Source organism: Amblyomma mixtum, chromosome 2 (assembly GCF_055824585.1).
Source record: "Amblyomma mixtum isolate Tamu chromosome 2, ASM5582458v1, whole genome shotgun sequence".
NCBI lineage: Eukaryota > Metazoa > Arthropoda > Arachnida > Ixodida > Ixodidae > Amblyomma > Amblyomma mixtum.
This window is the reverse complement of record NC_143013.1, coordinates 107,687,704-107,699,844: the sequence shown is the minus strand read 5'-3', so window position 1 is coordinate 107,699,844 and position 12,141 is coordinate 107,687,704. Positions and strand designations below refer to the sequence as shown.

Sequence of the window (12,141 nt, the reverse complement as noted above, 5' to 3'; positions counted from 1 at the left end):
TGCAAATTAAAGTCTAGAATTAATTAGCTGTGCAGCAGTCGCTCGGCGGCGTGCACTAGGTTCCGTGGAATTTCTGCGGCAATTGTGTGAAACTTTTCTGTAGGTGTGATGGCTACGGCGCTATAGCTGCCGCTAAGGCTGTATCGTGCGCTGTCGCGCTCGTGGCAAAGAAGTTGAAGTTTTTATATGCTACAGTTTTCTTTAAACATTTGCTTCTTTAGGACCCAACACTTGTACAGAACATATAAGGCCATTGTCTCCCAGAAGAAAGCCGGATGTGAAGGAACACCTTCGTCTTACAATAACGAAGAACATCCTTATAAAATTTTTCCAGCTTTATGCCTTACAATAAAATCCCCGCCACGTTTCATGACAATCAAGCCTCTTGTAAGATGTGAATGTCTTATTTCAAAACGGGACGGAATCACTTCTATAAAGCGTACTTCGTGTTTATAAGACTTCCATTCTCCCAGGAACGGTTTTATTAAGTGCACTTTGTTGTTGACATCCTACACCCACGTATTTTGTGCATTGCACTTACAGTTGTTTAAACGGCTTCAAGAAACGCATATTTAACGGAAAGCGAAACAATGGAGTTGAAGGGTGGCAGCAACTACAGTAAAAACAACCGCCTTATGATTATAGACCACAGTGCCCGGCATTTACTTCGATTTTTCTGACCCTTTAGACAAAGTACTATGCGATGAAGAAAAAAAAAACACGAATACACCAAATGCTCGACGAAACCACGGCTGAACCGTTCTCGGCTGTCGTGTTATGTGCAGTCTCGATTGATTGCATGGTTTGTCACGAACAGAGGATACCTACTGTAATAGCTCTAAAGTGAAATTTGCCCAATCCATCCATGGCATTTCACATCTCTGTCATCGTCGTTGAAGCGAAAGCGTAGGAGCAAGTGTAAAGACTAAACATGCGTGTCACAAAACTATAATGCGCGATGGAAGCTCCGTTTGCCTAAAAGAGCTCCGCTCAGTCGAAACTTTTCCACGACACGGCACCTGAATGGTTAGGACCCCGTTAGCACAGAAGCCCCGAAGATAAGTGCAGCGCTTTTCAGAAGCTCTCAGGCTGTCTGACTTAAAATCATACTCGCGTTCTGCACTCTAGCCATTGCCCAGAGTGAGAACAGGGCCCACTGCTTGAAGCACCCACACAATGGCGCCTCAGGAGTCCACGCTAAAGTACAGGCATCTGCGCAAAGCACAATGTGCGTGCACTGGCGCCCTCCTTGCGTCGCAGGTCGACTGAAGCTGAACATGGGCGACATCTACTTCTACCAGGGCAACTACAGCAAGGCCATCAAGTTCTTCCGCATGGCGCTGGACCAGGTGCCCAACACCCACAAGGACATGAGGTTAGCGTGACAAGGATATCTGTGGACACGCTTTGCGGGTCTACTTATTGTTGCCTATCTGCATTATGCAATCTCACTAAAAGCAAAATAGTGCGGTTATTCTAGAGCAATAGTGCACAGAAAGTCGGCTCGCCGTTCTTCCTTCCGCCAGCGAACAAATTTCGCTACAAAATTATTCTAATTTCAAAAATGGTCATTGCCTTCGTGCACTGGGGTCAGCGAACTGTTACGTAGCAACATTTGGTTGGCCCGTTGTTTACTAGCGGGGAAACTACACTCTAAACGGAAAGGAGTGAAAAGAGGAGTAAGTTGTCCTCTAGAGCGCACCCGTATTATAAAAGGGTGTCCTCTAGAGGACAACTTACTCCCTTTTTACTCCCACATAGGCGTGTTCGTGTTCGGAGTGTACGAGCTGCAGAACATTTTCGTGCCAAAAGCTAAGCGCGGAATCATAAATCGGACGCGGTATGCCTCGGTTCTGTGAAGACCGCAGTTGGTAAAGGAAATCAGAGCTGCACCTCTTATTACAACGCTTATGCGTGGACAGGATAATGAACGATTGGTGCGCTCAGTGGCATTGTTACTGTTAGCCGGTTGATATAGCTAGCACAACGAGATAAATGAATTCGCTCAAGACGAATTGCTGGGATAGTTGCTTTAACAAGCTTTACCGTGCTTCTATTCCCCAAAGCGGGTGTACAAGAGACATGGATGGACCTGCGCTTTGTGGTGTGTTTCATTCCCTATATGTCTCTTGCATGTGCGCTGTGGAGAATTGGAGCATGTGCTACATGTTCTGCTTGTTTAAAGTTGAGCCATGCGCATGCATCTGGGCGCAGGCTGAAGATCATGAAGAACATCGCGCTGGCCTTCGTGCGGATGGGGCAGCTGGTGGATGCGGTCACTTCGCTCGAGTACATCATGGCCGAGAGGGCGGACTTCCGCACCGCCCTGCACCTGGTCGCGTGCCAGTACCACCTGGCGGTCGCCGGCGCCGGAGGGGCGGACAAGGTGCGGCGAAGCTTCCTCAAGCTGCTCGACGTGGCGCCCGACCACACCGACGAGTTCGACAAGTTCGAACCGCACCAGGTGGGCCTCGAGTCGCTCGCTGGCATTATCGGACGGGAGCTGTGCGCATCGTTACGCCGTGCTGCCTCTTTGGTTGGCCTCTTACTATCGGCATAAAGGGAGCATTCACACAGGCGGGTCGCGCTGGTCGCACATTTTTTTCGACCGGCGATGAGCGACGACAGGCGTCCATACGGGCAATCGACATTTTCGGCTTGTGTTTCCCGGAGGCGCTTTACACATTTTGAGGGCCGGCATAATAAGAAGTGCAGTAGACGGTGATTGCGGAGGTGACCCTATCAGAACAGGGGCAGGAAATGAAAATTAAGAGTACATAAATATTAGTCATTTGGAGGGAATAAATTTAGTAAAGTAGGCTGTCCTAAATGGCGTTCCTGCCGCGGTGGCTTAGTGGGTACGGCATTTGGCCTCTGAGCCCAAGGTGGTGGGGTCTAATCCCCACCGAGACGGCAGCATTTCAAAGGAGGCGAAATCCAAAAACGCCGTGTGCTGTGCGTTGCCTAGGGCAAGCCTAGTTTCCCAATGCAGTGCAGTGCTGCGACATCGCTGGCATATAGTGGATCGAGCGTCCGTACCGTATATAGGAGGTTCTGGTTTCGATACGTACCGCTGGGTGCCGGGCTCTATCTAAAAGGCTCAAGGCTTTTCCCGGCTGAATGCTCAGATTTGTTTGAAGTGAAATGTTGGTGAGAAGTGTCTGAAGAAAACGGTTGGCAGACATGATTCAAAGGCGACGGCTCTTTCCCCAAGCGAATCACCCCCCGAAAAAGCCGAATTCCTGGCTGGGGTAACGCTTGTTGTTATTTGAGAAAAAAAAATAAACAATTGCGCAGGCTGGCGACTGCGGCAGTCGAACCTCAGACTTCCCGCAGTTTTCTGAGTAGGAATGATCATAGTGAATGATTATCACTGAGTAGGAACGTTTATGAGTTCCCCATTTTTGTGGCAAGTGCTATGCTCGCTTCAAATGTGCATCTGATGCGAACAACGCTTCATCTTTCGTAGGTATCTGACCTCCACTAGATCGAGGCGCGATACGTGAGAGTGGCGATTCCGCAAACCTATTTGTAGCTTCATCATCCATCGTCAGAGTTTTATTGAACTTAACTGACGTCAAGCATTTTAAATAGCGCAAAAACGTAAATACAAGAGAATAAGAAAAGGGCACGCACTAGACTTGGAAGTATTTATACCATTTACATTTACCAGTAACCAACTAGCGCAATTAAGAACGTTTGCACTTGCCTGACTCTCCTTCTATTCGCAGGAGCTGCCTTGTAATTACTACTCGTGAGTGCTTGCAACTCTGTAGGGAACACAGACACTGCGTTTGCAAACAGCTGGGAGTGCCGCATGATAAACCACGCTCATTGTGAATCCGCCCACTTTTTTTCTAGTAAATGCTGGACATGTGACCACTGTAGACTATGAGGTAAAGGGAGAGCACTGGTCGCGTCATATTGCACCTAAAATAGAAGTGTGCGCATAGATATAATGCATTCATGAGATTCTGTGAAACATTGGTCAAACCCGGGGGTCATTAACTCGCAAGCGTCTGATGCACCGGTTCCTCTGCCAGTAAGTTTATTCAGAGATGCATTTGGACATGTTACAGTGCCCTTTCACGATAACTTTTACGACATCTTGTGCACTTTCTCGTCCTCGTGACATACCTACTACTTTCAGGATGATCCGGCAGAGATGCTGTACTACGAGGAGATCAAGAACGACTCGCTCCAGCAGATCGAACGAGAGAGGTGAGAGGGCGCACTTTGCTGTCACTGCAGCTTTCCTGAGGTGGCATATTACAAAAAATGTTTTAGACAGTCTATAGAGTGTCTATTGACTTCTGTCTATAAAGTCTATAGACTCATCATCATCATCAGCCTGACTACGCCCACTGCAGGGCAAAGACCTCTCCCATGTCTCTCCAATTAACCCTGTCCTTCGCCAGCCGCGGCCACCATATGGACTGTCTACAGACAAATCTTAGAGAATAATCTATAGGCAATACAAATGCCATAGACACTCTATAGAGAATCTATAGATTTATGGCCATACACTTTTAGTAGACTTTTATCTATAGACACTCTACGGACTATCAATAGACAAAAAGCAACATCTGTAGGAAGTCAATAGAGTCAATAAGAAGTCTATAGACTGTTTGTAGACCATTTTTATAAGGTGCATCTCAATCACTTGCGAGCGAATCGGGCGGTTCGCTCGCTAGCGATTGAGATGCACGAGACACGATGCCGACAAGATTTTCAAAAAGAAGGCCGGATTTTAGAAGAGGGAGTGGGCGACAAGAGAAAAGTTTTTAATCAGAAATCATAATTGACTTCCGTTTTTTTTCCACAAAGGAATTTATAATATATGCGTTGGACAAATAGGACCATGATTGCCCCCTTAGGTAACTGGCCCTATATTATATAGGAAGCATGACCATAGTAATTTCAGTCGATCCTTTTGACATGTGTTCTTAGCATCCTATCGCGGTATGTTAGGAAAGGGGACGAAATATTGTTGCCTATGCTTCATTATGGGAATTTTGTTTCTACTAACGCATTGTGAACGTGAGTGCAGAAGTATAAGGATGAGGCATATTTACAACGTGGCTCGAAATTAATTATTTTATTTTAGCCTGTGCACCATCATCATTCACTGCAATGTAGAAGCAGAGCTGCGTCCCAGCGCATCTTCACGGGTCAATTAAAATCGTTATCGTGTGAAAGTTTATTTGCCTTAAAATGACCCCACCCTGAATGATAATTATTACGTGGTGTTGTTTTTAAGAAGGGAACGTAAACATTTTATTTAGTAAGAATAATAGCGTGCTGGTTATGGTAAGAGTAATAACAATATTCTTGAAATCCGTGCCTTTTGCTAGGTTGATGGCGTTGCATGTTATGTTTGTTATCTTTCTCCAGGAAGCACGAAGCTGAATGGTGCATATCAACCGCCGCCAAGCTCATAGCCCCCGTGATCAGCAGTTCATTTTCGGAAGGCTACGAGTGGTAAGCTGCAAAGCAACCGGGGTCATTATTATTCTTTACATATTTTGCGCAGAACTATGTATAAGGTAGGAGTCGTGAGCGCTTGTATCAGTACTTGTGGGGCACACCTGCAGTCATAAAACTAAGCTCGCTTATCGGAGGCATAAAAGTGACCGTCAAGCTCTCATACTGAGGATACAGGTAGTCAACTTTTAGAGGTGTAATCCGCATGACTTCGAGCTGCCAGTCTTAAGCGGCGGCAAGGCTGGCAGGTAGTTTTGAGTGCACGCCGAATACGAGTGATGGTTATTGACCGCACCGTCAGTGACTCGAAGATTTGAATGTCGGCACGTAGCATTAGTTGCATTAAAACATAACTTGTATTTATTTCCCCACATAGTCTTACAATAAATAGTTTCTCACCTTCTTCTTGGTCTGCCTCCACAATTTCCGGCATGGCCTCGCAGCCATCGCACCAAACCCTCATTGGTATACACTGTGCACAGACTCCATGGCTGCCATAAGGGCGCTCCAAACTGCACGCATACCCTCACCATTAGAGACGACCGGCACTCAGCGCTAGAACACCAACGACTTCGCACTGTCAGGCTCCGGTGGGTCCTGGCCACGCTGGAATTGCAGGAAATGAGCTTTTCCACCGGCTCACCAGAGAGATCGCTCACCGGCCACGTGCAATCCCTTAGCCTTTACAACCAACGTAGGAAGATAACCTTGAGTACAGACGCAAGATAAACACCCATTATGACAACGCTGCCTTCCCCCCACCAAGCGCTACCAATACCATCACTCCGCATACTCTGCACAATTCAGCTAAACATATTACACACTCCTGCCCGGTCCTATCTACACCGTTTTCGAGCGACCCTAGTCTTCCCTAACTGCCCTGAACCTTACGCAAACCTAGAACATTGTCTCTACACGTGCCCAGTCGCCATACGATACCCCATTTTCCTTACCCTCCTCCACTCTCCTGGAGTACCTGTTTGGACTCGGACCAGTGTGAGGATGAAGTGGCCCTGGTGGAAAAAGCTTGTTCCGTCCTCGGCGATTAATACAAAGTTGCTAAATAAAGTGCTGTATCTCTGTCCTTCTTCGTGCTGCCACCCACATTTTATTCCGGATATCTTGCACACTGACTTATGTAAATGGGTGGCTACCGTGAGCTCTATACTGTAGTTTAGAAACCCGAAACCATAGCGAACGACTCGAAAGGAGTTAACAACAGAATTAATCAACATTGCATTTCAAGCAGGCATGTTGAGCTGAAATAAATGGTTTTACTAGACAGTGCTATTCTCCCGACAATGAATGATCTGTGTCTGGTAACAGCGCTGTCATTGTGCAAAGAAATCGAAAGCAGAATTAGAAAAATATAAGCCTGAGGGAAAATATAAGCCTGAGGGAGTAAAAAGGCTAACGGGAGAGGGCATAAGATATAGGACATCGTGAGCGCTTCTCTTTCAAGCACGAAATGCTTTTAGCTCCACTTGTCGGCAACAACGTCTGGAAACCGCAGCAATGATGAACTCGACATTACCCGAAAACCTCTCGGCTTTTTCGTCAGAACGGTATTAAGCAGAAAAAAAAGGAAGCTTAATATTGCCCGTAGAGAGATTCGAACCTGCGGCGGCGGAAACCGAGCAGCTTCGTTCCCTGATGTCTTATGGCGTATTCCCGTCGTCGACCGGGAGCAGCTTTCCGAGTCCGCGTAGGAGCAAGATGTACGTTGCGTCCAATCAAAACTCAGGATTCGAATCCAAATCGCCCACTTAAACACGCACTCCGGTTTTGCGGAGTAAGAACTTGCTCTGGATCTCCGATGGGAATACTCCTTTAAATGACTTCTCATTTTTTTTTTACCGTCGTATAATTTTCATCGCGCTGGAAGCGAGACGGTCTTCTTTTTCGTGTCCAGTTGTCCATTGACGACAAAATCGATAGCGCATTTGGAAAACTGCAAACCATTTCCGCAGGTGTTTGGAGCAAATCAAGTCTTCTGCGTACGCGTATATCGCCAACGACCTGGAGATAAGCAAGGCTGTCGCTTACCTGAGAAAGCGAGAGTTCAATCAGGTTGGTACGAATTTCTTGATTGCTTGCGCCTCGATTGCATGCAGAGCTAGAATGATGCTTGCAACCCCATGGTTAATATGCGCCCTCATATTTTTCAGGCAATAGAAACCCTGAAGGCGTTCGAGAAAAAAGACACCAAGGTTGCCAGCACCGCCGCCACCAATTTGTCATTTCTGTATTATTTGGTGGGTACTGGTTTTGACATACATCAAACGTAGTCTAATTAGACAAATGTTATCTTTCGGTTCTATTATGTGGGAATCGTCTACCGCACCGACGCTGGTTTACTTAACATTAAATCAGCGCTCAATTCTGGCCATATAGCGAGGATAATAGCCTAGGGAAAAAATTTTTAAAAATGTCATGCTATTGTAACATAACAATTTATACATAGAAGCGCACATTCTGGGTTTCCACGTTTGAAGGAAGCTCAGCTGATGACACGTAAGGAAATCTTGCGAGCGAGAGGCGCAAAAGTTAAATAACGAGCCTTGTGAAATCGACAAATTCTTAAATTAGGAAGGGGAAATAGTTTTTGAGAATTCGAGGATATTCAGGAATTCGAATCTATGAAGCTTCTTGGTGAAGCATCCAAAGTAGTTTTGCGCTATAAAATCGTGGCCTAATCACCGATTGAAACCAGGACGATGTTCACGCTTCCTCATTGCGTTGGAGAAGTGTGGGGCAACTCTTGGTGACGTCACTGTTGCTGAAATTTCGGATGTCCGCTGCCTTCGTCTATACATGATGCCGTGCGTCTTCCGATGCCACCAAACAATGCTTTATGAGGTACACCTTCGACGGCATTCGTTTTCTTCCTTGAAACAACCGCTTCTTTGCTGGAAACTTAGCGCCGCCGTATGTGACGTCATGTAACAAGTGAAGGCGGGCTAGTTGGTGGTTGACATTGGAGTGCATACTGCAACCGCGCAAAACGACGAGGGACGAAGAGAGGAATCCGCGTCTTGTCTTGTGCTTTCCTCTCTTCGTCCATCGCCGTTTTGCGCGGTTGCAATATGCACTCCATTGTGACGTCATCTCTGCTGCCTCTGCCGGTAGCTGTGCACTGCGGAAAAGCGTGAACGCCGACTCTGCTTTAGTCGGCGATTAGGTTACTTTTTCAAATGCTAGCATAAAAGATTTCGCATACTTGACCTGCAAGTTTCACACATTAGGCTCATATTGAATTTTAATACCTCTAGTCTTGCCCTTTAAATTCTTCTTTTAAATAAGCAAGTGTCGTACAAGTTGCAGACTGAGACGGTTGCATTTCTAGGCGAACACATTATTGGTTCATTTTAAGACTTGCCTTTCAAAAATAGCTGCTTTTTCATGAAGATCATCCAGTTCCATCTTTAATGCCGTTTTGACTTTCACTCCATATGCATCGAACCGCAAAGCAACTAAAACAATAAGTTAACTAGGACCGACAGACTGATTATTTTCGAGAAAGGAGGTGGACTCACTTTTGGAGAAGGCATTGATATAAAAACTGTGAATAAGAATTTGTGGTTTTGCAGGACGTAAAACAAAGTAAGCAGTGTCTATTTAAAGTACAAATCAACGATACCCGCAGGACACGCAGGGAGTTAACTTACGCGACTATGAGTGCCATTTCTGAGAGTAAAACACTAATAAGCGTGTTTTGTTCGTAGGCATGGTAGTTTAACTGCCCACACGCGCCTCACAGCGCCCAGAAAACTGCAGCAATACTGGTCTTGTTCAACTTCGCTTCCTGAGCGTAACACAGCTTGTGGGCTGCTGTTCCAAGCCTGTGTGAGGCTGATTATTCTCAGCTTGGATGTCATTGAGCGGTTAATTTTTACGAGATACTGAAATGGAACCTACACCCCTTTCTTGATCATGCAAAGATAGAGCGGACGACGCAGTGCAGGAAGATACTTGTAGCGAGTCGAAGTGAACGGTAGGTGTATTTAATGAAACCGGTGTAAGATAAAGACGTGCTGGATGGTGTACATCGATTATGAAAAATAGAACAAAGTGGTGCATGAGGCGCTTCGTGCCGACTACTGATTACTGAAACCGCAGAATCATATACCTATATCCCACTCTAAAGCGTGGGATACACTGCTTGCGAGATGACAGCTTGTAACGGACATAAAAGCTTGAATTTATATTCCCGAGTCTTTCCCTTTGTGCATGTTAAGCTCTTCCTTGTCCTTCGTTGCCTCTTCTTGAACCTGTGCAGCAAAGCGACCTCACTCAGGCGGATAAGTACGCCGACCAGGCCGTGCAAGCTGACCGATACAACGCCGGAGGTACGTACGAACACACAGTCACGGCGAAATATCGGCTCATCACAGGCACAATTAAAGTACCTGATCACGTGTTTCTCTTAAGCAAGCCTATTACCGCTCTGATGACACAGTGACAGGCGCACCCCCGCCATTTTAAAGATGACCCGTGGCGCAATTGTAACCTTGTCTGTTCATGGTAACGACGTTTTGATTTGAGCTCTGTGCCAGCAGACCCAGATCAGCTCGGTGGTAGTAAGCGGCAAATGTTTCTGAAAAGGTTTTTCGTCTTTGGGCAAAAATAAACTGCAATCCCGGGAGAAACTCGCCGTGAGTTTACAGTCTCAAAATAGAAAAAAAAAACGCTAAGTACAGGACGTGCTGTACGTAGAAGACCACATGCTTTCAGTTGCCGCTCGTGCACACAGTTTTCAGCGTTCAGTAACCTGAATAAGAGATGCACGACCAGACGGCTAAACATGACACAACCACTTCAACAAGTATCTGTTGCAGTGAGCTGACCCATCCGCTTTAAGTTCTTCAATGCTTCGCATTGCGTAATCACCCTGTCACTGTTTATTATTTTCCTTCTTGTTCTAATAATCACCATCACTTTTGTTACCATAGTCGGTGAACAGCACTATTAGCTTGGTCTGGGGTCACATGCGGAAGCGAGGAATTGCGTAGGTGCTAAAAAATAAATAAGGAAAATAACCTTTCCAAGCATGGCTCAAGCTGGCAAGCAGTTGTACCATATTAAACAGCTCCTGAAGCTACTCTTGCTTCTAGACATTCGTTTCATTGGCGAAACCTAGAACGTGTGATTTTTCTTGCCTTTTACAGCGCTCGTGAACAAGGGTAACTGCTGCTTCGCCAACAGTGATTTGGAGCGGGCCGTGGAGTACTACAGAGAGGCCCTAACCACCGAGGCAAGCTGCGTAGAAGCACTGTACAACCAAGGTGAGAGCGCACTGGTAAAAACAACGAATTAATTTGAGGCGAAGACAATTGGGTAGCTGCGACAAAGCACGCAGTAGATGTTTTTAGGAAGCGGTAATAGATTGATGTTGCCGCCGCGGGGGCCCAGTGGTTATGGTGCTCGGCTGCTGGCCCGAAAGACGCGGGTTCGATCCCGGCAGCGGCGGTTGAATTTCTTTGGAGGAGAAATTCTAGAGGCCCGTGTACTGTGCGATGTAAGTGCACGTTGAAGAATCCCCGGTGGTCGAAATTTCCGGAGCCCTCCACTGCGGCGTTTCTCATAGCCTTAGTCGCTTTGGGACGTTAAACCCCATAAACCAACCAACCAAGAGATTGATGTTGATTATCCACGAGAAAAAGACGAAGCGGAAACCGTCTGTGGTAGGCAGTTACTGGGCTCGTGGGTTACACACTGGCTCACATTCGTTACACAAGTTACTACACCTTTAAAAACTTTCCATTGTCTTGCGGAAGTATAGTTTGGCAGTTGAGTTCTTTATTTCTTTTCGCGTGCTATTGCTCGAATTGGCTTGAAGAACAAATCGCACCAGTCATGCCGCTGATAACACAAGGAGAAGGCTTCGTTATATTTGTCGGGAGTCAGCCGGGCTAGGCTGCAATGTTACTAGGTATTCGATAGTGTTGCCGGTAACGCAGACCTCCAGTGTCCAGGCAAGGAGTCCTACAGCAAATTTATAGCTTTAATGTTCACGTTCAGCATCTTTGAACTCATTCTAACGAAAACTAAATATATTTTGTTTCTCTTTTACGCGGATATAAATAAACACAAATTGGCTGTGGCTTAGCTAAGGTTAAGCCTGGATATCTCGAAGCGAAAAGCTCTCGCTGTTTTCCAGCCAACTCCCAAGCTACCTGTGAAAGACATGAGAGCGCAAAACGGGGACACGGACGAGGAAGGGAACAGGACGAGCGCTGCACTTTCAACAGGATTTATTCAGAGAAGAACGTTTAAATAGCCTTTGCTCTTATCCATGCTCTTGATCGCAGACAATCGCCTCTCACAGATACGCATCAAGAAACAGCATTTCACTGTGGCGAAGAACAACTGACGTGTCACTAATACAACTATCACCTCGCTTCTTGATATAGAAGGCTTCCACAAGCTCACGTTCAGTCCTATCTCGGCTTTTCAATAGCACTTTGCAATCATATAGTCGAGGCTTGCAGGCTACACGCTTCTCTTTCGAGCAGGCTTGGCAGTGGTCTGGAAGATGTCCTCTCTTGTTTAAAGAATTCTTGTGTTCAAGCAGGCGCTCATTAAGACAACGGCCGGTTTGTCCAACGTACACCTTGCCGCATGTAAGCGGGAACTCATAGACTACTGCTTTCTTGC

General features: G+C 46.3%; 1 protein-coding gene across 1 annotated transcript in view; it reads left to right on the top strand.

Moving 5' to 3' along the window:
- nompB (intraflagellar transport protein 88-like protein nompB) overlaps positions 1-12,141 on the top strand; it is an 81,566-nt gene that overhangs the window by 27,855 nt on the left and 41,570 nt on the right. The window contains exons 9-16 of the mRNA XM_089569298.1: positions 1,261-1,375; positions 2,215-2,464; positions 4,151-4,221; positions 5,395-5,481; positions 7,455-7,554; positions 7,653-7,739; positions 9,764-9,833; positions 10,653-10,769. Of these exons, the coding sequence (XP_089425424.1) occupies positions 1,261-1,375; positions 2,215-2,464; positions 4,151-4,221; positions 5,395-5,481; positions 7,455-7,554; positions 7,653-7,739; positions 9,764-9,833; positions 10,653-10,769 (897 nt within the window). The remainder of the gene's footprint in view (positions 1-1,260; positions 1,376-2,214; positions 2,465-4,150; positions 4,222-5,394; positions 5,482-7,454; positions 7,555-7,652; positions 7,740-9,763; positions 9,834-10,652; positions 10,770-12,141) is intronic.